The sequence below is a fragment of the Eretmochelys imbricata genome, chromosome 3 (assembly GCF_965152235.1).
Source record: "Eretmochelys imbricata isolate rEreImb1 chromosome 3, rEreImb1.hap1, whole genome shotgun sequence".
Lineage (NCBI taxonomy): Eukaryota > Metazoa > Chordata > Testudines > Cheloniidae > Eretmochelys > Eretmochelys imbricata.
Window position 1 is genome coordinate 173,895,926 of NC_135574.1, and position 26,912 is coordinate 173,922,837.

Consider the following 26,912-nt stretch of genomic DNA (forward strand, 5'->3'; position numbering starts at 1 on the left):
ATTTTCAGAACAAAAAAGTTTAGTTTTTCCGATTGAAATGACTTTTTGTTTCCAAATTTAAGTTACAGTTAAAACTGCTTAAAAATTAAAAGGTTACAACTAAAATGAAACATTTTGAAATTATCAAAATGAAATCTTTAATTGATCAGCCTGAAATTTTTTTTTTTTTTGAGTTTTCAATTATTTTGTCCCAATTCAGGACTGGGAAAAATTTTGAAATTTCAAAAATCTCAGAAGATGGGAAAATCATTTCTTGCCCAGCAACCCTGACTTTGCCAGTAGTCATATTTGTCAGCAAAGTTAGCATTTTTTTTCTTCCTGTCTCATGGAAATACTAAGCAGTGCTAGGTTGACGTTAGCTTTGCATAGGAATGAGCAGGGTGTATATATTCTGTTTAAGAATAATCTCCCTGAATATTCATTTTAAAGATAGAAACAGTGGTTACAATATTTGTATTAATATTGATTGATTGAAGTTTCAGGAGAGAAGCTGAATCAGAAGAAAGAATGGGTGTACTTAGGAAGTACACTTAGTGCCATCAGAGAGAGAGCTGAAGACAGTGGCCGCATTAAGCACCTGCAACCCATGCAATCACAGTAGTCCCTGAGTCAGCAAGGAGACCCCTGAAAACCAGATCCAGCCCATGGGGGCCTTCTGTTTGGTTCACTGGACATCAGCTGCTCCAACCTGCTCCTTCTGGGGAGTCTGCTCTAAGAATATCCCCATCATCCACCTTCAACTCCGCCCCGGACTTCATGTAGCTCAGGCACCTGCGCTCCCTTGCCTAGTCCTGGCTGCAGTGTTCCCACGCTGACCCGCCTCTGAGTGCCCCCTCTCCCACTTCCAGCTCAGAGACACTCTGCAAGGAGCACAAGGGCCAGAGCTGCCAGGAGCCTGGGGCCAGCTGGCACTTGATAGCAGAACACCTCTACAGCAGAGCCCCCATGGGGAGCAGGAAAGAACAGCTGACTACCAGCAGGCCAAACACAAGGCCCTGACTGGTGACTCTGTTCCCTGCGCTCCACTGCCAGGCAGCCCTTTTTCCTCCTTTGCAGAGCACCCTCTGAGCCTGCAAGTCCCGGTGCTGGGCCTGGGCAGAGGGTGGGGATGTGTGGGGAAGCTGCAGCCTGGGACTGGTCGGGGAGCATAGGGGCTGGAGCTGCTGGGAATCCAGGGTGGACCCAGAGGTGGAGACTGGACAGCAGAGCCCCAGCTGGGAGCAGGAGCCGGGCACAGGCAGAGGAAGTCAGGAACAGGATGGGCTCTGGGAGGAATTACCTCTACTTCTATGGACCTTTCCCATCTCCCACACTGTCCCCATTGTCTTCCCAGTCTGAGGTAGGGGCTCCAGAATTGAGCTTTGCAGGGGTCTCCATAGGACAAACACTACCGCTGTCTGCAGAACTGAAAAGAGGAACTCACTGTGCATGGACAGCAGTGAAAAAGGTGGCAGGAGTACAGTGGGACTGGCAATTAAGTAGCAAACTGAAAGGAAAAGTGTATGCCATGTGTCTTTGTCCCTGGCTGCTCTCTGGTTTAGAAACAGTAGGCCTTATGGTGATAGAAGAAGAGACAATACAGGGAGCAGATAATAATATACTGAGGAGAATGGCAGGCAAGCAGAGGGTAGACAAAGTGCACATGGAAGAAATCAAGATGAACTTGGGACTTTTGGTGACAGGCTGGAGAGCTCATGTTTGAGTGCGCTGGACATGTGATAAGGATGGGAGAACAACCAGCAAAGAAAGCCTGGAAGAAAGAGGACAGCAAGAAAGGACATGGAAGATGGAGGATACGATGGAAAGTCTCTGTCAAGAGAAGTTTAAAGAGAAAAGAACTGGAACTCCAAGACCTATAAATCTGTGACATGGATCAGAAGGAATGGTGAAAAATTATGGGCTCCTCTGACCCTGTGTAAATGGGAAAAGAAGTCAGGAAGTGAAGTGTAATGTGTTAATATTATGCTGACTACATTTGTTTCTGTGTTGTGCATTAAATTCCTTACAAATCAGACTGCCATCAAACAATCCTCTTTGAAAAGTGATACCTTTTTGCACATTCCCCAATAGGAAAAAGTTGTTTATTGTTATTATTTATGTGGCAGTAGCATCTAGACGCTCCAAGGTACTTGATGCTGTACAAACACAAAGAAAGAGAGAGTCTGACCCACGGAGCTTACAACCGAAATAGATAAGAATGACAAAGGTTGGGAGAAAGTATTATTAGCCCCATTTTATACATGGTCAAAGTGAGGAAGTGATTTGCCCAAACACAGAAAGCACAGCTCAGAGTTGAAGTCAAATCTTCCAAGCCAGTCTAGTTCCTTAGCCACAAGACTACCTTTTCCTCTCTCTTAACACTCTTGTGAAGTCTCTGCAGTGGCTTCAACATAATGAAAAAAAAATCTGTATTTTCCCAGGTAGGAAATAGGACCTTCTGAATCTGTTGAAGAGTTGGACACTGACAATGGGTTTAAAAGAACCAGGTTTGTAATAATGAAATTTCTAGAAACAGGTGAATAAACCAAATCTCTTGGCAATAAATCCTCCTTTGAATGGCTAATCTGATAGTTTTAAAAAATAGAATGGCAAGAATGAAAACAAGAAGTCCATTTCATGTTGTGTTTATACACCGTGTCATCCAGCTGAGCTTTTCTCTTCTCCCCAGTTATAAGGAGGACTATTTAGGCAAAAAGGAAATAGGGGTTTTATTAGCAAATCTGGAAAAGCTGCCTATGTCTTATAGTGTAATCCATCCAAAACCCCTGAATGCTGAACAGACAAATCAAAAGTTCTTGCCTTAACATTGGGGGGAGAGGAGAAGCAGGCCATGGGCAGACTTAAACTAAACATGTACTGGATATGCAAGTACAGTATGTCTGTTTGGGAATGTGCATTATTAAGAGTAAAGGTCAATATAGCTTTCCGGATTGTGAATTCCAGTTAACAGGCCTCAACTGACCCCTTTGTCCCACTCCAGCTTCTTGGAAGGAATTCTCTGTTTTTCTCAGGTGATTCTTTCCATCATCATAATCATCATCATCTTGGGGCCTAGGAGCCCTAGTCATGGACCAGAACTCCATTGGGCCAGGTTCTGTACAGACACAGAACAAAACAACAGTCCCTGCCCCAGAGAGTTTACAGCCTAAAGATGTCTACACTATGGGGACTATACCGGCATAGCAACATAGTGGCAACATAGTGACATCAGCATAAGCCTGTAGTGTAGACACCATCTACCCTAATGTAAGAGGTTTTCCCATCCATGTAGGAACACCACCTACCCAAACAAGAATAGGTAGGTTGACAGAAGCATTCTCCCATTGACCTAGCTGTATAATCTACACTGGAGGTTTGGTCAACACAGCTACAGCACTCAGGGGTGTGAAAAATTGACACCCCTGACTAAAGAAGCTAGGTTGACATAAATTTTAAGTGTAGACCAGGCCCTAAGTATAAAACAAGAGACAACAGATGGGTACAGACAGACTGATGGGGGAATGCTAGGGAACAGTGAGACAATATTTGTCAGCATGCTAGGCATTGGTCTGAGCACACAAGCAGCCTAACCCATGTAAAGTTGGTTGTTTTTTTTGGTTGTTGTTGTTGTTTGTTTGTTTGTTTGTTTGTAGGCCTCAAGGCAAAGTAGGGTTTTAAAGGGGGGCTGTAAGCCGAGACTGTAATGGGGGTGAAAAGGTTCTGTTGTTTCATTCTTTAAATATTGTTGTTCCTATCTGGAACCCCCGGGATCTGCCACCCACAGATCTGTGCAGTTTAAGGGAGAGAGTGTGAAATCAGGTGTGAAACAAATATGCCCTTAACTCTCTTGCTAGTTCCTCAGGTCACTCCCCCACAGAGGTAGGAAACTGGCTTGGCGTTGGGAGCTCTGGCGTGTGCATTACAAGTCATGCTCTAAGTTAGGGGTCAATACACCCCTCTGGAGCTCAGCCTGAACCGCGTTGGGGTTTTTTTAAATAAATCCCTGGGTATCACAGTACATGGGCAGCTGCTCCTTGTAGAGGTGCAGATGCCCGTGTTTATTTTCCTAACACCGAGGAGGACAGCTCATGTTGTACTATAGATGACTCTGCCCATGAACGATCTCTCTCCATGCACACTCCTCCTAAAGGCTCCCTTGTTTGTTGATCCCTTCGTTGCAGGTGCGTTTGGTTTCATTTGCCATGAGACTTCCTCCAGCGAAGCTCTGCACTGCAGCTGGCAAAGGTTGCACTAGCAGCCGGCGTGGGTTGTGGCAGACGGTCCAAAAGCGACCAGTCCCCGAGGAATGGAAACTTGAGCCTTTCATTGAGATGATCCCTGATCCCCGCAGCTACTGCTAAGGAGAATTTCTCACCTAACACACAGGCTGGAGGTGGACTGTGCCGGGCGCATTTAGACTCACAGCCCAGGCCCCTGGAGGCTATGGGACTTTGATTTATTGGGGTATGTGGTGGGGGTTTAAAGCAATGCTGCAAATAAATAAGAGGTCGTTTTTCAAGTCATAGCTCTCTGAGCTGCAGTGGGGTTGAGTTACACCAGGCTGTGTGTAATGGATATTAGCCACATACTCCTTGAAGAAGCGAAGGAACCTCTTTGCCCGGTCATACCTGTTTTACTTTGAATAGAAACAAATGAAAGTCCCGTCCCCCCCCGCCCTTCTCCTGTTGTTGTTAAGAGGGCAGCGGAGCCTCTTTGTTCTTCCTGAAGTCATGTTACAGGAGAAGGCAGCTATTTCTCCAAGCCTGACTCAAATGTGACCTGATCTTTCTGGGAAAGAAGGACTTCAATGTGCCACTGACCGCCGGTACTAGGCCAAATGCAACGAGAGACAAAGAGCACACACGAGTGTAACGAGGGAGCAGCCAAGACTTTTCAGCTGGGAGGATCAGGGAGGAGACCTGCCGGAGCCGAAGCAGCAGGTCTAGGTCTAGTGCAGACATCCTTTCCCTGGGACGCTGCTCTAAAGATGGTAGAACCATCAGGGAGCTTTGTCGCCCCCGATGTGTCCTCTCGAATTGAAGCACCTGTCCAGCTGGGGGAACGGGGTTTAATCGTCCACAGTAATGACTCCGCCCGAGATCAGGGGATGCCAGTTCAAGTGCTTTTCCACTTATCGGCATGAGGTCCCCTTTTGTTCGTTGAAAGTACATTTTCCAAAACTGCTCGAGCCCGTTTAAAGTTACAACCTCTGGAGCTTCAGGGAAAGTAGCAAGGTTCAGAAAAGTGTCACATATCGCAGCCTGCGGAAATTATTCCTCTGTGGACCCAGAGGTCCAGACGATACATCTGCCTTCCAAATGTAGAGAGGTGGGGGGAATGCAACGGAAAAGCTCAGCTAGACCAAGTGCAGAGTAGGATTGCTCCTAATCTTTTATTTAAAGTGGAGAAATGCACTGGAGGGGGCTAAATTTCCGCGTTTCCCAAATCTGCTGCCATCCTTACACACACACACATACACAAATTCCCCCACCGGCCCACAAAAGTTCACACACATCGCAACACAGGGGTTTCTTTTAATAACTGAATAAAATGATGCCGCTCTTGCATGTCGGCATTTTCAGACTAGCGCAACCCCAGACAAGGTTCATTCGGATGGTGCCTGCGGTTTGGTTCATTCACGCCCACATCATTTCTGATCTCCAGCTCCCAGCCCAGAGGAAAACTATACCTCTTTCCTCTAGTGATATGGGGTCAGTTCTCTCCTCTGCACACCTCACAAAAGCCGTTTCAGAAGGTGAGCGTGAAGGGGAGAATGGTGGGGAATCCTTCCAAGCAAGGGTAGGACATGTCCCGAGATTGCGTCTGGAATCTGTGCAAATATCAACATCACACCGAGTGTTTTGTCAAGTCAGTTGGCTCCTAAGGCTTCTTTTGAGTATTTCAAAGAAAATACTGTCTGCAGTCACTTTAATCCATGGTTTTCATTTACTATTATTCAATCAGGATTTATCTCTGGGTTGTTGGGGGCGGGGAGGGTTTTGTGGGGTGGGTTTAAGGACGCTACTTTTCCAGAACTGTTACTTGATACTGATCCATTAAATCTTTCCAGCTGAGAGATTAAATGTCTGATTTGCAACCAGCTGGATTCCTCAAATGGTGTGTCTTCGCTTTCCTTAACATATGAGCAGACACGAAGCAAAGACGCTTTGCTTTGGCATAGAAAACTGCAAATTTACCAAAAGATTACCACACAGAATTCATCCAGTGCCAAGAGTATTCTCCTGCTTTCTGCTCATTGCATTAGATTTCTTCGAGCAATGAAATGCCTCCAAACATTAGATACAATCTAAATGGCAACTCATTCCAATCCAACAGGAAATCAGAAAGGCCATATGCACAATGGTATATTTTAGGACATACTAAGCTTAAACCAACAAAGTCTCTCATCATTACATTTTTAGAGATGCCCTCATTGAACACTCCAAGAAAAATATCTTGCAACTATGTTAATAACATGGTCATTGTGCCTAAGAAGAAGAATATAATACACATCTTGCAAATGTAAGCTGCTCTTGGGTGCATGTTTCAGGAACCAAGGCCTACTGAAGCCTTTACTCAGGCAAAAGTAGTCCTCAGTTATTTCTAAGGAGGTTTTGCCTCAGTGAACTTACTGAAAGTGTTGTCTGAAGGAGCAAGGCAGGGTTGGTCCTCAAAGCAAAATTCCCATTGACTTTCAGAGGCTAGGATTTCACTCTAGCACAGGGCTTCTCAAACTTCATTGCACTGCAACCCCCTTCTGAGAAAAACAAACAAAAAAACTACAGCACATCACCCTGGGGGACTGAAGTCTGAGCCTGCCCCTTCACCGCTGCCCCAGCCGCCGGGGGCCAAAGTCCCAGCACCAGCGCAGGAGGCCTGTAACCTGAGCCCCACCGCTCTGGGCTGAAGCCCTTGGGCTTGGGCGGGGGAGGTGGGGCTCAGGCTTTGGCCCCCAGGTGTGGAGCTCTGGCTTCAGCTTTGGCCCCAGTCGGTCTAAGGCCAGCCCTGGCGGCCCCCCATGACCCACTTTGGGGGCCTAAGCCACAGTTTGAGAACCGCTGCTCTAGCAAACTAACAGGCTGCATGAGCAAAAGAGTTGTTGCCGTGATCACGGCGTCTCCCTTTTAGGCATTTCCACAGCTAGGTGTCTGAAGATTGCGGCATAAGACAGTGCATCTCACCCATGAGGCCTTTTCGGCTTGGGAGTAATACAGTAACACTAATCGGGAGTAACACTAATCGGGAGTAATACAGCAACACTAATCGGGAGTAATACAATAACAGTAATAGCAATAATTAGTTAAGATATTAATCTTTCCCTCTGTCATGCCACAACAGAAATACCCCTCGGCCTAAACTGCCTTGCGGTAGCCCTTTAATCTCTGGCTGTTCTCTTGACCAGGGTGGCTAAATCTACTCTCCGGTTCCCCTAAACCTGTGTCTAGCGAAGGCAATCTGAGCTGGGCGGCCAACACTCTCCGGCGCGCTCTGTTTACTTTCTCATGGGCTCACCGATGTTCCGTAAGAGCCCTTCCTACTGTCTTCCCTCGCCTGGATGTGCTCTCATGACTACTGCACCTTACCGGGGTGAACAGAGGCAGCTGTAATATATGGCGTTTGACCAAAGGGGGCGAAGCCCTTCAGCTAAGATGTCACAGGAGCGCTTGGGATAAATGCAAGACCATCAACATCAGTTGCTCCCACAGGCTTTTCATGCTGTCTCTTTCATCTGGGTATCTATTCCACCCCGATCTGAGTCCTAGCGTTCGCCCTTCACAGGGCAGTAGAGCAGAAGGTTAGCGCCTCACTTTCTGTTCTCCTGCCCGCTGGCTTGGGGAATAAAACACAGCGCAACATGCCCAAGAACGATGCAGAGCCAGAGCATTGATCCGACAGAGGCATATGTGCGTGACCCGCAGAAACTCTGAGAGGATTTCATGCTCAAGGGGCAACTGCAGTCTCGGCAGTGTTTCCTTATTACTCTGGACCTGCGGCAATAAATTATTCAGCAGAGGCAAACAGCAACGGGCTGTGAAATATCCCAGTGCTTTACCCAAGCCAGAAAGGTTGGGTTGAAGCTAATGATGAGGGAAGCAGCGATCAGGTTAACATATTCAAGGGATTTGTTTAGTTCCATTGAATAGATATAATAAAGTAATAAGAATACTCATTGTTTTAGAATAGTTACAGGAGTAAATCGAAATAACTCCGAAGTTCAGTGCGATGTCCATATCCTATGAGACTGGTAAAAATAATACTCCCATCCCAGAATAATAATTGAAAACTGCGGCATTTTTGACGGTTTCCTTTTCTAAGTATATGCAGATTCGAAGTAAGTGTTTGTTTGGGGTTTGGTGTGGGGTTTTTTGGGGGGCGGGTTGTTTTCGTTTTGGTTTTTTGCATTTTTCTGCACATTTCTATCCTTGAGATTACATTGAGAAATCTATGGTGCCCAACTACACTGAAACTCTGAAAGTTTCCAGACATTGTCAGAGAAACACGTCTCATCAGCTACATCACCCAAAGCCCATCGTTAAGTAAAAGGGGGGTGAGGGAGACTCTTGAATTGTGTCTAGTTGAATCACTCATCGTACAGCTGTGTTATTGTCCATTAAATCGTGGGGGGGGGGGAGAATTATTCGCTTCAGGCTTCATTATTTGAAAAGGATTAAAAAGCGAGTTTTGGAGGGAAATAAATCTAGGAAGTACCCCATAATGTGTTCTGTACATTCTCCACCTTCGCACCAATCTCGCCTAAAACAGATTTGAGAGGCTCTCTAAATACACAATTAAAACATTCTGATGAAAGATTAAAACAGTTTACTTTAAATATTCATCTTGTCAACGTCATACTATTAATTGAACAGTATATACACAAATGAATTGTATTTGTGTCCCAGTAAAAGTTACCTAACTGTATTGTTTGTCGTTTTGTTTTGAAAACACAATATTCCATGCTGTTTTTAGTCTTAAAAAATTTACCCCTTTCCAAACACTAGCCACAACCTAGCTACCTGAGTGGTATGTATTATTATATGCTTCTGTTTACATACTATCGCATTTAACAGCTGTTAGATGCAAGTCTAACCCGAAGACCCCGGGATGAACAGTGAAAATAACTTGCCCGGTCCATTGTAGCAGTTGGAAGCCCTTAGAAACAATACGTTCCTGTTAAAATGCCCCTGGGTTGTGTTCTGAATCTGATCAAACTTGGTGTCCCGAGTTTGGGTTGTTTTTTGTTTTGATTATTTTAGCTTCACGTTTCAGTTGAAGTAAATGTTGAATAATGCTGTCCCCTCATGACCAGATGTACAGGAAATATCTTGTATTTCATACGTATGCACAATGCCTCATAAATAAATAGCAGTTTCCACAGCAGAGAATTTTTCCAGAATGGGGTTTACTTGACACACACAGAATTCATCTGCCAGGAAGATTGCGTGTACCCAAGAGTACTGGGTAACAATCTGAGGTTCGGTGTGCTAGTTATGACTATATTACTGTAGGAAGCGCCGGTCTTAAATTCAGAGGTGCACCCGAACTGCCAGAGTGGACGCTATTTTTCAGCTCTCTGTGGTGTAGTTGATTACACCAATAGCAAACAGCCTGCTGAGAATATTAAAAGGACAATACCCAATCCGTCTTTGATCAACCTTCTCATATCTTCCCATTGAACCTTCCCATTAGGGGCCTGATCCTGTTCTCATTGAAATCTATAGAAGTTTTGTTACTGGGAAAGGATTCAAAGGACTATAATAAAATCTGGTACCATGGAAATGGCGTTTTTCAGCAGATGGGAACAACGGTGAAACTTTCCCCAGCTGGATTATTTGTAATGTGTCACTGCATTTTCCCTGTGAATGGGCCTGTACAGATGCTCCAGGTTAATTTTACTATAAACGTTTAACGAACGAAACCTTTAGCTCACTACTGTACACGTAGCAAAGGCTGAAAGGGCAAAAAATTCCTCCCAACTTCGGCCCCCGCCCCCCAAATGGTGTGCAGGGGCGGCAGTTTACAAAGCGCCCAAGTGATCTGGGGACACAACTCTCATCGAAAGATACTGGTGAGTGTGTTCCTAAATCGCCTCGGCGCGTTTGAAATCCCACCAGGGACAGTAATTGCAACAAGTGGGCTGATTTTCACTTTCACTGTTGATTCTGGGACTATCATTTGCAGCCTCTGGAACAAGCACGATGACAAACGGCCCTTTGTCAGTGCCCGACATCTGACCAAGTCCAGCTCAGGTGGGAGGGCCTGGGCCTAGGGATCCTACCGAGCGGAGTCCTTCAACTTTGACTGTACACTGCCAGACTGCTTCGGAATCAAGGTGCCTCCGTCGGACCTTTGCCTCAGACCTGGGGTCTCAAGCAGGCGGCCCGCGGGGTTATTTTCTGCCGCCCACCAGCTCCTCGCGGCCCCCCCAGAGTTTACCTAGAGCGGCTCCGGCCTGGCGCGCACCGTGGGCAGGGCAGGCTCCACGCCTGCCTGCCCTGCCCCCGCGCAGCTCCGGGAAGCGGCCGGAATCCGGCGTGGGGGGGCACAGGGGTGTGTGTGTTGCCCTGGCCCCGCCTCCAGGTACCTCCCCCGAAGCTCCCATTGGCTGGGAACGGGGAACCTCGGCCAATGGGAGCTTCGGGGGAGGTACCTGGAGGAGCGGCCAGGGCAACACACAGTCCCCTGTGCCCCTCCCCCCAGGTTCCGGCTGCTTCCCAGAGCTGCGCGGGGGCAGGGCAAGCAGGCGGGGAGCCTGCCCCGCCCCCCGTGCGTGCCGGACCGGACCCCCCCAACCCCTCTTGGAGCCGAACCCCCTGCCCTGAGCCCCCTGTCGCACCCCGCACCCCTCCTGCACCCCAACCCCCTGCCCTGAGCCCACTGCCGCACCCCTCCTGCACCCCAACCCCCTGCCCTGAGCCCCTTGCTGCACCCCGGACCCCTCGTGCACCCCGACGCCCTGCCCTGAGCCCCTTCCTGCACCCCGGACCCCTCGTGCACCCCGACCCCCTGCCCTGAGCCCCCTGCCGCACCCCGCACCCCTCGTGCACCCCAACCCCCTGCCCTGAGCCCCCTGCCGCACCCCGCACCCCTCGTGCACCCCAACCCCCTGCCCTGAGCCCCCTGTCGCACCCCGCACCCCTCCTGCACCCCAACCCCCTGCCCTGAGCCCCCTGCCGCACCCCTCCTGCACCCCAACCCCCTGCCCTGAGCCCCTTGCTGCACCCCGGACCCCTCGTGCACCCCGACCCCCTGCCCTGAGCCCCCTGCTGCACCCGGACCCCTCGTGCACCCCGACGCCCTGCCCTGAGCCCCCTGCTGCACCCCGGACCCCTCGTGCACCCCGATCCCCTGCCCTGAGCCCCCTGCCTCACCCCGCACCCTTCGTGCACCCCAACCCCCTGCCCTGAGCCCCCTGCCGCACCCCGGACCCCTCCTGCACCCCGACCCCCTGCGGTTTTCATTTTTCATGGCAGGACAGGCAAGTCTATAAAAGCCATGTCTGTTTGTCCTGGCGGCTTCAAATATGTATTTCCTGTAGGACTTCACAGGTAATGGGGTCACCAGAAGCACGTGTGTGATTGCCATCTTCCCGAGGACTTTCCGCTCTCCGCCGGAGCGCCGCCCGCTGTGTCCTTGGACCTGTGTGCTCCACAGCGGGTTCCTCTGGCACCTTGGCCCCCTCGCTGCTTCCCGCTAGGATCAACCTGGCGTTGCAAAGCACTAGTTGCAAAAGGACACCTCTTCATTTCTACACTCTCATCTTCCAAGCCTCGCCTTACAATGGACTGAAGCGGGAATTCAGCCTGAAGAAGAGGGGTCTGGGTGGGTAAGACAGCACATCAGCTCGCACATGCCGGCTCTCACCCTGACAATTTCGAATCCGAAGGGTGTATCCCGCTACTGGAGGGGCGAGGGACTTGGCGAAGGGGAAGGGGCACCGGTTCTCTATGATTCCTGCTCAAAGGGAGAAAGTCTGTTACATTCATGGTTAAGGGTCCGCTCCTGTTTTCAGGGACGGTAAAGGCAAAGCTCCTGTGGACTTCAGTGGAAACAAGACGGACCCTCTAGCCACACAATACGTTGCTTTTTTTCATCATGTCTGAAAAGTAAAACATCTCCTTTGATTCTAACTCCTTTGTTTAATTTTTAAATAGACAAATCATCCGGGATCCCAACAGGCGCTATGAGCCCAAAGTGCTGCTCAATATAAGACATAGTTTTCAATTTCCCTGTCTATACTTCCGCAGTCAACTCCAGTACCTTCCCCAGTGTGCTAAAGTACTGAACCCTTCCCTTCAGCAGACTGGTTTTCCTGGCTCTCTGATCAATGTCTCCCAGACTGGATTTCCTATGCCATACCCGAGGGCTGGTGTATTGAAGGAAAGAGGCTGAGATTATACCAGGCTCTCCTTGTTCCTCCTAAACACGGCAATAATTTCTCTCCAGCTTTCGCAACTCAGGACTGGTTACTTTATACTGTGTGCCTCGCATAGACATTTCTATCCAGGCATTTTAAAGAACTGTCACTCACTCTTTAATATTCCATATTTTCACTCACTCTTTCCTATTCTGTATTATGGACAGGTTATGGCTTCATTTCTAACAAAGCTCCTAGGCAAAGAATCGGGGGTGGGGGAAATATGAAGCTTCATCTGAAATATCCCTTAGGAAATACGCCAAACCTGGCACTTCTCTCGGCGATATTACTTCTCTGTCTAGATTAAACTGAATGGCTGTGAAATGACTTAATTTATACCCGATAAAATGCAGCAAAAGAATCTTTTGTAGATTGTATTTAATTCCGTTCCCCGGAAAGCTTTAAATTTCTCCCAATGTTTGTGTAACTGGGATAGTGCAATCTGAAGCAATTTAAACAGAGGAGAGCGCCTGGAATTCACGTAAATAATCCCGAGGTTGAGCGAAGATTAGTACATTCCTTCTTGACATATTAGGCTAGTCAGTAGCCAATCAATGGGGCCACTAGCCCAAAACCCCTAACTATGGCACGAGTAAAGTGGCAGGATCGGATCAGCCAGACTGTTCAATATGTATGAGTCACTAGATAGCTCGGTTTTGCTCCGCTACCGTCAATCAACATTATTTCCACACAGCTCGAAGCTACTACTTCATATTCCCTTCAGTGTTATTTTCGGGATTAAAGGGGTAAAACAGAGGGCTTCTGGAATTTCTTTTGCAACGATCTCTAAAATAATCCTCAGAAAGCTAGCTGGCAAATGTAAAAAGCGGGTTTATCAGCGGAGAAAACAATATGTATCTGTGCGGTGTGAATATTCAAGCCTGGATTGTTTTAAAAGCACAATGCAGTGGACTCACATGCAGCCTGTAAACACTGCGCTAATCATTGTGTTTGGTAACATTTTATTTCGAGGGCAAAAACATATAAACAATCTTCACTTATATATGTCGTGACCATGTAGTTACAGGGCGAGCACGACGATGTAGCGTATGATGGCGAGTAAGGGAGGTGTCTTGGGCCTGTGATGCCCCCAGCATGTTATTTCAGGGCGGTGACACGGCTGGCTTGCAGTGGCGAGTTCAGGCTGCGTGGTCAGGGGACAGAGGCTGTGACTACACTAGCATTCACTCTCTGGTAACCAGCGTCTCCGCACACTGGTCAAGTGCTAACACAGGCTACCCCTGCTCTGAAGGCAACAAGCCCAGTCCTGCTCTCAGGGACACCCAAAGCGGAACGTCCACGGGAGATAAACGTTTTGTTTAGAGCTGTCCAGTGGGAGGATTGTTCGCCTGGCCAGTGGAGGCAGGGCTAACCCCCTGCTATTTCCTGGAGCCCGGCTGTGGATTTTGCATGGTGCAGTGAGACATAATTCCTTACTCCGGAGAAATTCCCAGTCGAATCAGTTTGTGGCAGCCAGTGGGAGTTTTGCCTGGGTAAAACGTGCAGGATGGGGGACCCCCCGCCATGTTATTTACCTACCGAAACCTGTACTGTTAGCCTGCGAGCAAACATTTCTGACGGGATTTGCTCCATGTAACATAAAGCTCCTGAATCATAAACTAATCTGTTTAAAATCAAGGATTAGTCACGTCACTTTCTACATATTCATCTATTGCAAAACTTTTTTTGTGTGGAAAATCTGGGGATTTGAGCTAACTTAGAAAACATAATTACTAAAGGCAAGTGCAGTCTGCTTGAGTAAGTCTTAACATGTAGGGATTTTCAGGTTGCATCGTCCAATGAAGTTAAACGGAGAGCCGTACTTGACATAACTCTATCATCCGTCCCCTGCCCCTCTCCTGGATGTAGGCTGAAGAGTGTGTCCCTACTGACAGATTGCCCTCCAGCTTCTTTGACAGCGAGATTTCTGCTTTTAACTCCCTATCATTGAACGGAATGGCTCGTTCTCCAGTCCCTTCCCCACACGGTATATACACATGATCCTCGCCACAATCCACAGAAGTTTTCATCGCCCCTGGATTTCAAAGGGCCTTTCTCACTCTATTTATCCCTTCGTTTACTTTCATCTGATCAAATATTGCCTCCTCTGAGCAATATGACCTTTTATTAACCACCGAAACCCCATCCTGTTTTCCTACCGGCTCCTTAAGCGCTCTCCTCATGACTCTCCTCTTTCCCCAATAACCCTATTTCTCTACAGCAGGCAAAGCCGGAGGGTTTTATTTTCTGCTTCGAGGCTGTGTTTTATTAGCCCAGTCATTTTTCTTCGTTGATCCCAAACTCAGTTTTTATCACTACTTACAATTGAATGGATGAATGAATGAATCGTTGACATGCATGCATGTATTATTTTAGATAACTTGGGGAATCTACTGTAATTTTAGGAAAGACCAACGGTTAGTTCTTGCAACATGTTTCTTTTAAAGGGACTAAAATCCATAGCTAAGAGTATCAGATGCACACAAGTAGGTCAGCATAAGATAAAAAATAGATGATACACGACGGCACACAAATCCAATGGTCCACATGAGCTCTGCAGTTGAAAACCGAATTACCTGGTGCAGTATATTAACACAAAGAGCACGAATTTGCGGGAAGTTTATACCAAACTTCCCAAGTCTCAGGAGTCCTGGGGGTGTGGGTGTGGGTGTGTGACGGGACATAAAATATTTTGTTTACCAACTGAATCCAAAACATACTAAGGTAATTCGATTCATAACTGGCGAAGGGGCATTTGCCTTAGGGTCTGATCCAAAGCCCACTGAAATCAATAAAATGACTCCCATTGACAGGGCCCTTAGAGAAACGTACTTGTAGGACACCTCACCTACAACCCCATATATGAATTGGTGTTGCCCTAACATAGCTTATTCGGACATTATGCAGACAGAACTCCCCCTGAAGTCAGTTGATTGAAATTTCAGTAAGCTCTTGAAAGCTGAATAAGATCTTTGCTGATCGACACATATTTCTTCTCCCATTAAAGCCACATAGTGTTCCTGGCTTATTTTTCAGAACTCATGAGAAATGCATTTTAGCAGCAATCCAAAAAGAAAAAAAAAACACTTTGCAATCTTTCAGATTTTTTTTTTAAATAGACCGCCCATTACATTCAAGCACTAGCAGAGAACTGGAAGGTCTCCTGCAGGAATCACTGGCTGAAATTCTGTGCAGGAGGTCAGACTAGATTGTCACAATGTAATGTCTTCTGTCATTAAAATCTATTAAACATTTAGTGAAACCAAACCCGCCTCTTATCTTTTAATTAAACCTGGTGTGAGCACTGCAACCCTAATTCTGACTTGTTCTTAAAAATATCTGACTTGATGCTGACACGGACTGCTGATGGTATCCGTCTCATACACAGAGGCATCCAAAATGATGTTTGCAGTCAATACACAAAAAGCCCTCGAGAATGAACTTCCGCGTGTCGTGCTGCACTCAGCGGCTTGCCTGGTTGTGTTACCTATGTCTTCAGCTCCCGTGTATTTCTGTCGGATGTCACTGGGATACCGGAAACCGGAGCGAAACACAGTCAATGCCGCGATTCAGTGCAAACGCCTTGTGGTTATGTCAGCAGTTTGGCGACTGCTGCAAGGTGTGGGCAGCATGAGTACAGCCCTGGCAGGACTCACTGGAGCGTGGGATTGCTATGTGCATAAGAGGCACTTTAATACTGACTGGCTCCATTTACTCTGCAGCTAGGCCCCCCTCTCCCGTCCCCTCTCCCCTGGCCAGGGGCTGGAAGGGACGGAGAGAAGCGTATACGCAGGGCTACAGATCCGGGTGGGAGGTGGGTGGGGACAGGGGATTTAGGGCTCCAGACCCAAATACTGACCCCGGATAAAAATGATTTCGATTCTTCTCGCCTCCCCCTGATAATGACCCCATCCCTCCCGGCCTGTGGGGCCGGAGAGGACGACGGGAAAGTGCCAGCCAGTCTCATTCCCGTCTGGCTGCTGCAGACTTCTGCGCCTTTGGGAACCCCTGGGAGTTCCCTGCACCCAGAGCACCCCCAAGTCTGCTTCTCTGCCTTCCGCTACGCCCAGGGTCCCATCTCTGCTGAGCTCCGCCTTTCCCACCTCCTCACCCTCCGTCTGCCGCCCTCCCCTCCTTACACGCTCCTCTTTTCTTCCCCCTTTCCCCCCTCCTCCGGCCGGCCTTGCACCCCTCAGTCCCTCTCACAGTCCCCCCCACCCCTTCCCCAGTCTCTCACCGCTTCAGCTCCCTCTCCTCGCAAAGGGTTGGAAAATGCGTGCGTGAGTGTGTGTGAGAGAGAGTGAACGAGGGAGTGTGTGTGAGAGAGAGTGAACGAGGGAGTGTGTGTGAGAGAGAGCGAGTGTGTTTGTGTGAGAGAGAGCGAGTGTGTGTGAGAGAGAGAGGGAGAGAGAGAAAGCAAGTGTGTGTGTGAGAGAGCAAGAGCGAGTGTGTGTGTGTGTGTGAGAGAGCAAGAGCGAGTGTGTGTGTGTGAGAGAGAGAGAGAGAGAGAACGAGAGTATGTGTGTGTGTGTGTGAGAGAGAGAGAGAGAGAACGAGAGTGTGTGTGTGTGAGAGAGTGTGTTTCTATGAGAGAGAGAGCGAGTGTGTGTGTGTGAGAGAGAGAGAGAACGAGAGTGTGTGTGAGAGAGAGTGTGTGTGTGTGAGTGTGTTTCTATGAGAGAGAGAGCGAGTGTGTGTGTGAGAGAGAGAAAGCGTGAGAGAGCGAGTGTGTGTGTGTGAGAGAGAGAGAGAACGAGAGTGTGTGTGAGAGAGAGAGAGAGAGCGAGCGCCTGTGTGTGTGTGTGTGTTGGAGGGGGTCTGTTAATACTCCAGCTTCAGAAACCAAGCCGTAGTGGGACGCTTCCCCCCTAAGGGCCCGGCCCAGGACGCCTTATGCAGGCAAAGCTCCTGCGGGGATCAGTTGGGAGTGTTGCCCGAGCAGGCCCACACGATGGCTGCTCAGAGGATACTGGTGGTTGTGGACTCCCAGCTGTCTCTATGTTGGAGACACCGCCCTGCAGGAAACCCCCAAAGTCTCCCTCTTGGGGGATAAGAGTGAACGGGGGGGGGAGTCGATTACCGTAAAGCGATCAGATCTTGCCCCACCCCAAGATTTAAATCGACTCTCTCACTTTGGCTCTCCTGCAAGTCTCCTGTGCCCATCCGATGGGGACGGGGTGGGCGTAGTCACAGACCCGTCTCTCATCAGGGAGAAAGGGACGGAAAAACGGAGAAGGGGTACGGGTTGCGCCTCCGGAGTTTTGCGGTTACAAGACTCAGATTAGAGAAACTGGCGCTCATCTTCTACCGATTGCTCTGGAAAGGCCCAGTCAAAGAATTGCAACTAAAAATGACTAAGCTGCCATTTCAGACTTTGTGCCTCCAGTCTTCTAGTCAAAATAGTGTCACACCAAGACACTACATTATTGATCTGCTTTCAGAGTAATGGGAGCTGGAGATGCCCCGTAAACTTCCCTACTTGTAATTTGTAAGGGAGGCACCTTTCTCTTTGATTAAAGCAACTTGGTGCTTCGGTACATCATTTAATCTTATCAAAATCCCATGCTAAACAGACAAAATTCCTTCAGACAATGGCAGATCAGTTAGTATGGGAACACCAGGCTCAGACTCAGACATGGGGCTCGAATGAATAGTGATGGAGAAGGTACCACGAGCTAGAACGCAGCACTAAAACTGTGCGATTGGCTTCCTCTGGTATTTTAGAGGCTGGGGCAAACCGAAAGCAACCTAGATGCAAATTAAGTACTGCACACTGGGTTAGATTTCTAAATTTTATTATAAAATAAAAGCAGAAATATTTCCCAAAGAACGTATTCACATAATATAAACAAAACTAAAGTCGAGTGACTCGCGGTTGATACTGTAGTTTAGGTCTAAAAATGAGCAGCAATTTTTTAGGGCCCACGTCTTCCCCCGTTTGAGGTCGATGGGATAATTTAACATTGACTTCAACTGGGGCGAGGATCGGGCCACTAGTTCCTTTCCTACCCAACAAATGGCGAAAGCACCACACGGACAAGGCGAAAGAAGCTGGCTCTCTGCACAGCGTCAGCTACAAGGAAGTTACAGAGTCTACCCAGAGCGCGTGTTGCTGCTATAACTTGACTAAAACGGTTGTATTCTTAGTTGTAATGTACATTGTACACCTGCCACGGATATATAACTACACAATAGGATAACGGGAGCGATGGGTGTCTTCCAAGGAGGCATGTAAACAGCAACCGTACGCTCCCCCGAAATACAACGTGTCTTATCATACACAGACAAGACTGCTCAATTAAAATTCCAAGAGATCTGTGAAGTTAAGGTTGGAAAAAATAGTTACTACATAGAACCATATTAGCACTATGCTTAAATCACAAGTCCTGTCCTATGGAACAGTCCATATGTCTGAAACCAGCTTTGCACAACCCTTAAGACTTTGTCACAACAGAACTGCATACAGTCTAGTACAGTACCTTCCAAACAGCTACAGCCAGCCAGCCAGCCATCCAAAGAGGGACAACAGATCCACTAATGAGTGTGTCATCACTTTAAAAGTTTCAAATGAGATTAAAAAAAAAAACACGAAGGGCTGTGGTGAGGGGAGCGTGTAAATAGTTTTAAGACCCAAGGTCGACCAAGTTGGAGGACATGGGGTTGAGAATGGAGTCCTGCAAACTATGATGGTGCATAGGGTCCGCACTGGGTACCGGAATGGCGCTAGGACCTTGGGGGTGACCCAAGCCATGGAGCGGCTGTAGGCCTGGGTTCGAATTGAGCAGTAAAGCTGGGCTGGAAGAAGTGTGATCAGGGGTCCCTGACGGCGTCTTCTCGTCTTCTGAGCTGCCCAAAACTGTCTTATTCCCGTTCATTGAGGTTGAGAGCGGATTGTGGCTGTTGGAGTTGGAATTCTCGTTGTTTTCCCTATAGGAAATAGAAAAGGGAGGGAGATCTTAGAGTGGAGAGGACACAGCAGTGAGTAACACTGGAGCTAGATAGGCAGCTGCAGGGACTGCAGGATGTGGGCTCACAGGGGAGACAACTGGAGGGTAACTGAAACACACAGTGCGTTTACAAACTCTGCAAACCTTAAAGGCCTCTTCGTCTGGCACAAAGGTCTAAGGTCTGCAGAGCTTGTAAACAGAGTTTTCCACTAGCCCCGCAGAAAGTGTCACTTTGACAAAACGTCATTTTCTCCATCCATCTCCTGCAAAGTGTTTGGATAGCTTTGGGGGGGGGGGGGGACAAGGGAAAAAGGGGGGGGGCATTTCACTTTAAAATCACTCCCGGAGACAGTACTTATACAAGCAGAATTTCATCCACGCCTTCTCCTGAAGAGGCAAAACAAACTCAAATTGTGTTCTCATTAGTCTATGCAGATCAGCCTTAAATGGTTGGGTCATCTGGATAAATCTTGTTTTTGATAAAATAACTCGACACCTCGACTCCGTTTTTCCTCCGGAAGTTTAAAACCGAAAATGTATCCCAAGCATGTGTAAAAGAAGGCAAGCGAACAGAACTAACGTGCTTATTTCCTACAAGGAAATATCCCTCGTAACTACATTCCTCTATTTCTTTTACTGGTCGAAATTAGACAGAGAGCGCAAATATACTGACACATAATGGGAGCCAAATCTTTGCTCTGCTTAGCCACAAGAACAGTCTCTTTATAAAAGAGACAACATTATCTCATAGAGAGAGAGAAAGAGAAAGAGAGAGAGAGAGAATATGTATCTCACATATGTATACGAGAGACAGAGAACTGTTAGAATCTTCATGACCGTGGCAATAGTGAACACTGGGAATTTCGTGATGGGTTTCAAAGTTTTGTATTTGTTACTTTGAAAATTAGAGGCCAAATGCGGTATTGATACACAAGGAAAAGGCCCCTGTAGGTTATGTACTGCCCTCTGGTACAGTGGTGTATTTATACTTAAAGTTTATGTATGGCAAAGGGTCCAAATCCTTTAGGTTTTACTGGGCGAAGTTAAAGGATTGCCTTCAGTGTAAGCTAGTCTCGGCAAGGGCTGCAAAATGTGACTGGAGACACTTAGTACCAAAATAATAAAATTAGAAAAGAAAGCTCTGTTTGCTTGACAGAATGGCAATCTCACGAAAGGTCTGTTTTCCGACGCCGGGAGTGTAATGTTAGGTTGAGTGTATTTTTCTATGTCAAAAAACGTACTTGTCTCTGGAGACCATTAAAATTTGATTCCTCAGAAATGAAAGGAATAAATGTAACCTTCATTTCCTTTGGATATTTGAAGGTGAGTCCCTCCTATCAGCAATAAAAGGATTTCTGACATCTCGTAAAACCAACTCTTACGGGGATTTGAAAGAAAATTAAAGCACTAGCACGTTTGGGGAAATGTATGAAGCAAATCTGTCCAGAATCCAAACCTTACTGAATATCACAGCTAAGCGTAAATCTAATCAGCTGTATGCGGTGCTTAACATTTCCCAAGCACATTCAACAGAGACTAAAAATGAAGTCACCTTTAAGCCATTCCGCGAATGATCTGCAGTAGATTTTCAAGACTTTTAATTACCAACACCCCCAAAATGATCAAATCCTTATGGACTTGCGATTTCAAATGTCTTGTGTATACACACCGAAGTAGATATTGTGAATTTGGAACCCTGCATTTCGCTTCCCTGACAAGCTTCCAACAGTGCACAAGAACTATTTGGGGGGGGGGGGGGGAGAACACCCTACAGTACCCACTATCCCCATACCCACACATTAACCGCTGTCCGGCGATTAATAGTTTCTTCTCTTCATCTAATACAGAAAATATCACTTATTTAAAGTACCAGAAAATCCCACACCTTATGCCTGCGGAGCATCCATTTGTGTAGGGCTGCAAATTGCATTTTAATTAACAAGATAGGGAGATTCCCCCATTAAATATTATGTCCAAGTTTCCTGCTCTCAGCCTGTGTCTGACATTAGGAACAATTTCACCAAACACTATTTACAGTGTGGAGACCAAATTCTGTTCTCCGTTACCCGCACCTTCATTCCCCTGAAGTCAGTTAGATGGCCCCGGGACAAGTGAGAGAAGAATGTGTCGATGACATCGGATTTGTCCCGACAGAGGTGCAAAGCCCTGCAAAGCGTTACAGGGGCAGGGCTGCATTTCGGTAAAGAAGCCACTATTTTCTGCTTCTAAGAAGTACATTTTGGGGACACTTTTTCTAAACCTTTTGGCTCTGCTTCTAAAGGTAAAGCGTAACAATGTAAAGGTAGAGCCATTAAAAAGGTTTAACATTGTTTTCTGAGTGTGAGTAACTGTATCTGGATGCTCTTAAACTCCAAAGAACATGTAAAAGATTCTAGTCCTTCCTCCAAAAGTAAACAGAAAGGATGAACAGAGAGAGGGCCCGGTGTCATAATTTAAGGGAACCTTTGCTAACACATGAGGAAAAAAGTATTTAAACTCTCCAAAAACCCGTACATAGGAAATGTTTGGGTGTACATACAGAGTGCGTTTTGTTAATGTACTGGCTGCATGGACCGTGGTGTATATATCGATGCCAAGGCCTACGGCGTGAGATGTAAACCTTTAGAGGATTCGCCCAGGTATTTTCACGGCTGGAGTATCTCAATCACAGTACTTCCACAGAACTATCTTTACAATAGGATACCCGTTTGAAATATAGGAGCTGTAAATGAGCATATGGATGGAAAAGCAGCCAGCGCAGGGCTGGGCAATAGCGAGTTTTTCGCATTATTCGTCCCCATTCAGCCTCATGAAAAGCTTCCCCTCTATCTGAACCTGGTTCAGGTGGATGCACCCCCAGACACTGTTCCTTTGAAACTTCAAGAGCATTAACATTTGCTGAATAAAAGAGGCTCCTGTCACTTAAGTCTATAATGTGGGGCTGATGAATGTCCCTGCTGATCGCCAGTTAAAAGTATCTCACATGAGATCGTCAAAATACTTTAAGTTTAAAAGACAAGAAGTCCTACATGAAATGTGCTGGAAATAAGGTCTCCACGGGGGGAGGAGGGGGCGAATACACGCTGGTCTGTATTTGTGAATATATTTATTTTAACTGACCTTGTATTCTTCACTAACTAGGTGTTATTGGTCTCACTCTCCCTTATTATAGTTTTCATCTTAGCCCTTTAAAATCCTCTGAAGTGGACCATTAAAAACGCATTCACAACTTATTTTTCGTGGGCGTCAAAAATAAAATAAAAAATCAAGGGATATAAACGCGGTGAACGATTGTACCACATCAAAACTCTCAGTCTTTTTGGTTAGCGGTGTCACACCCAAATTGAAGGGACACGAAGTGCAAACGAGCAAATAATAAGGACACCTTCTTTGCGTAAGGGAAGTCAGGGCCCTGCAATGTTTAAGGCCAGCGATCGTCTGGGTTTCCCAGCTCGGCCCGGAACCTCCTTTTCAGGACTTGAGAAAATCAGAACTCAGCGGCCCAAAGTAAGGGCCCAGTCCCTGCTCGGGGGAAAGAAAAGCAAAAGCTCGCAGTGACTTTGGTGGGGGGAGTTTTTGCCTGGGTACAGACCGCAGGCTGCGAAGGGGCTGGGCACAAGGGTAGCTAGACAAGCACCGGAGACAGTAGCCGTGCGAGAAGGGGGTACTTACTCGTACCTTTCCTTGGCCTCAGCAGCACGGTCGCGTTGCCTCCTGTTTTTAAACCAGTTGCTGACTTGGGTGGTGGTGAGCCCGGTCGCCTCGGCCAGCTCCCTCTTCTCCCGAGGGGACGGGTAGGGGTTGTGGGCATACCATTCCCGCAGCACGCTCCGGCTCTTCTCCTTAAAGCAGTAGCTGGTTTCCTCGCCGTCCCAGATGGAGCGGGGCAGGGGGAACTTTCTGCGGACCCGGTACTTGCCCACTGCCCCTAGGGGTCGCCCCCGCAGCTTCTCCGCCTCGATGTAGTGCGCCTTGAGCCAGAGCTGCTGGAGCTTGGGGTGGTTGTGAGCGGAGAACTGGTGGCTCTCCAGGATCTTGTAGAGCTCGCGGAAGTTGCCCCGGTGGAAAGCCACCACGGCCTTGGCCTTGAGGACGCTCTCGTTCTTGTGGAGGTGCTCGCAGGCAGGTAGGGACCAGAGGAACCGCCCCAGCCTTTCTATGTTGCCCCCCTGCTGGAGCACTTCGCAGACGCAGGCCACTTGCTCTTGGGTGAATCCAAAAGTGGGCAGCATCGACATGGTGGCCTTTCCCCCTCCCCGATCTAAATCATCGGACTTGTACAAAGCGACCGCATAGACCTGGACGGAGAGACCGCGAGAGAAGCACCAATCATGGATGTATAAACCCACCCGAGCGGCTACTTACGCTCCGGCACAAGTCACAGCTCCGCTCTGCAGTCGGCAGCCATCGGCAGCTGAGTGTAAACAGGATCAAAGGCGGAGACGGAACGTGAAAACTTTTTTGTAAGTCCAAGTTCGGAGAGTAACTTTGTGCCTCTATTGTCTGGTATCAGCAGCGCTCACAGCGGTGGTGTCTTTCCTCTCCCACCCCCACCCTCCTCCGCCGGGTTGGGATCTCCCTTTTTTTCGCCCCCCCTCCCCCTTCACTGTAGGATTCAACATAATATAGTGGTTAAGTCCAGCTCCCCCTCTTCTCTCTCCTTTCTCTCCTCCTCTTCTCTCTGTTTTTTTAAATAATATTATTCTAAGCTGGCATGAAAAGTGATTATCCGCGCTCTGATTGGTCCAGTTATCTGACCCGGGGACTGCCAGGAGAAGACAATAGTTTTAGTCAAATTATTTGCCATGGTGACGCTGTCAATCAGAGGTAACCTGATCTGTTTTGAGGTGGCTCCCCGGCTGGGTTGACAGATTGCTCTGATCCACTCAGAGGCGGCCCTGCGAGCTGAGATATTAGCAGGAGAGAGAGAAAGAGAGAAATTTCCGCTGTGATTGACGCAGCAAACACCCATAGAGGGAGGGAGGGCCCGCCAGAGAAAGCGTTCTGGCCACAGACTCTCACAGCGGGGGCGCTGCAGCACCAACATGTCCCCCAGCAGTTCTGTCGTTGAACCCTCCTTGCAAGAAAACTCCTGCGAAAGTCTGAACGCCTCTTACAGATCGCTCACGTTAGGTAAAACATTTGAGGCAAAATTAATCCATTGTTTGGGATCGGGAGGAAACTGGGTTCTCGCTGGGTTTCAGCTGCCACAAGGGGGTTCTTTATCAGTAAGATTTGGGGTTGTTGTTGTTTTAAAGTGGGTAGTTTTATAAATATTAAAGGTCCCATAAGTACAATGTCGACCCAGTTTTTTTGAACCATGATCCCATTTACACACTAATTAGACTTAGCCCCGGGCGTCTGGGAGCGAGGAAATTATTATGTTGGACTCTGAATGACCATATATTTCAAAGTCAACTATCAACAACTTTGAAAATGAAGTTCCAGCTTGCGATAACTTAACAACAGCTATAATTTCATTCGGTGTATATATTTCTACTTTAAAAGCGGGGGATGTTTATACATCTAGGGCTGTGTTATGTACCCACAAGAAGTGCTAAAGTTAAGGGTAGAAGACACTTTCTAAAGCAGATCTTCATTTCCCTTGGGAGTCTTCATTAGCAGACTCTTCGGGGCATGGACTTAAGTCTTCACATATTTTTGCACATCTGGCTACCTGTGGGAGCTTAGATACATGAACTAAGAATAGATGTAAATTATCCACCGTAGAAGAATAACTTGGTCAGATACATGAATAAATGTAGGTTATATACTTCCAGGCACTCACACACATTTCCCTATGATTTTAGTAGTTGACAACTAAGCCACTTTTTAAGGTGCAGAAAATTCCCTGTCTGGCCCAGCTCAGTTCCAGCCGGAGTAATCTCCCGAGGGTGTTATTACTCGCAATACTTTATTGCACCAAAAGCGGGCACTTTTCAAGGCCATTAATCTGTTCTCCCTTTCAGGCCGTTGGGGAAAGCTCCTTCCACGCCATCTCTAACCGAGCGTGTGAGTGGTCTCCGCAGTGGTGAGCTCCCTCAAGGACAAATGGTTAACGCAGATTGCTCCCACCCCATCCCTTGCCTCGGTGATTTAGGTGACGACCGAGGAGAGACCCAGGAACCCCCCCCCCCAACCCTCACCCCATCTCTCAGTCCAACCCCTCCGCGTTGAGGGGAAGTGGAGCCCGGCTGGCAGGTCGGGATGAGCCAAGGAGCAGGAGCAGTGGCGGCGGCCGGGAGGCCAGCCTGGAGCCGGTTTTAGGCCCGCCGGGATCGGTGTATTGGCCTCCCGTGAAACTGACGGGTGGACCTGGGAAAGCGATGCTGGCGGGTCATCCACAAGCAGCTCGCCGGCGGCGCCGAAAGGCCAGGCTAACTAACGCGCTGGGGGAAGGGGCGGCAGCGGGGTCCGGCTCTGAACCTGCCCTTGAGCCGCACAGGGGAAGGACAGAGTCCACCAGCTCCGTGCAGAGTGCAGCCAAACTCCTGCTGTGCCCCGGGGTGGATCGGCTCCCGCGGCGAGCCCTGGGTGCACGCCACGCAGCCGTCTGGGTCTGCAGGGCGACAGCGGAAAGAAGACGCGAAGCGGAGCGAGCAGAGGATCTTCACTCATTTTAACAACATCCCCTGTCAGGAGGGGAACCTGCTGCTCCTGCTTTAGATCCTTGTTCGTCGCTCTCTTTTCTGCGTCCCCTGCGCTTTTATTTCTATCATACGTGTGGACAGGAGCTGGAAAGTCAGTCTATTTTGACCTGTGCGATATTTTCAGGAGGGTTATAGTAAATAGGGAATCCACAGCAAACGACTTTAATTTTGCTAAATCACAGAACGTGAATGCAAAATATAGGCTTCATCTATAGGGTGAAATAGATCAAATCCGTTTAAAACAAGACAATGGGATTTTAAAAGAACCATTTCGCCAACTTTTTTTTTTTTTTTTTAGTTTGAGCACTCCACAGCCTGAGATTAATACGATGGCAATTTTTGCAGGATTCAAACTGTGTTTGTTGGCAAACAAAAGAATTCAGAGGTTACGGTTTCATACCCAGTCTAAATGTCTGTGTCGCTTGTAATACAGGCTGTATCGTAAAATCATGAGATAGTAGGATCCATTTCCAAATGTTATTCAAAACAGAACAGGAACTATGACTGAAACACACATTCTCCCCCGCCCCCCTTACACACACAGAGCGCGAAAGCCTTTTAAATGAAAGAACATGGTATTATTTAGCCCTTTCTCCTCAGTTAAAACTTTCGGAAAAAAGTAAAAGAACTGGAGAGGTCTTCTCTCCTTCCATTTCTGTTGTTGCAAATTTATGAGGATATACCTGACTTTGCTTTCCTCTGCTTGAATCTTATAACCACAGCAGCTGAATTTGAATGGGGAGCAGAGAGCAGCTGTTCACCCCAGCCGGAAGGGAGATGTCAAACCCTGTTGTATGGACTTAGAGCTAAGAAATTCTCTTCTTTAGCACCCTTAAATGTGAGTGAAGAGACTACAGGCAGGACCCTCCATAAGCACTTTCACTTTACATTAAGCAGACTGCCCTTTGGATGTAATGCGAT

General features: G+C 47.7%; 1 protein-coding gene across 2 annotated transcripts; it reads right to left on the reverse strand.

Annotated features, from left to right (window-relative positions):
- Window positions 1-19,017: 19,017 nt before the first annotated feature.
- Window positions 19,018-23,579, reverse strand: SIX2 (SIX homeobox 2). 2 transcript variants are annotated; one of them, XM_077811973.1, is made up of 2 exons: window positions 23,020-23,579; window positions 19,018-19,321 (listed from the first exon to the last, which is right to left on the reverse strand). In XM_077811973.1, the coding sequence occupies exons 1-2, from the start codon at window positions 23,577-23,579 to the stop codon at window positions 19,018-19,020; spliced, it is 864 nt and encodes a 287-aa protein (XP_077668099.1). The 2 variants fall into 2 exon arrangements, with proteins under 2 accessions (XP_077668099.1, XP_077668098.1); XM_077811972.1 differs by having other exon boundaries at window positions 23,014-23,579.
- Between the last annotated feature and the right edge of the window lie 3,333 nt (window positions 23,580-26,912).

What these genes read in the sequence shown, in the direction of transcription:
- SIX2 (XM_077811972.1), bottom strand. Translation starts at nt 23,579, where the DNA reads ATGTCGATGCTGCCCACTTTTGGATTCACCCAAGAGCAAGTGGCCTGC. An exon ending in GAGGCCAAGGAAAGGTACGA is followed by an intron (nt 19,322 to 23,013) that starts GTAAGTACCCCC and finishes TATTTCCTATAG; the next exon opens with GGAAAACAACGAGAATTCCA.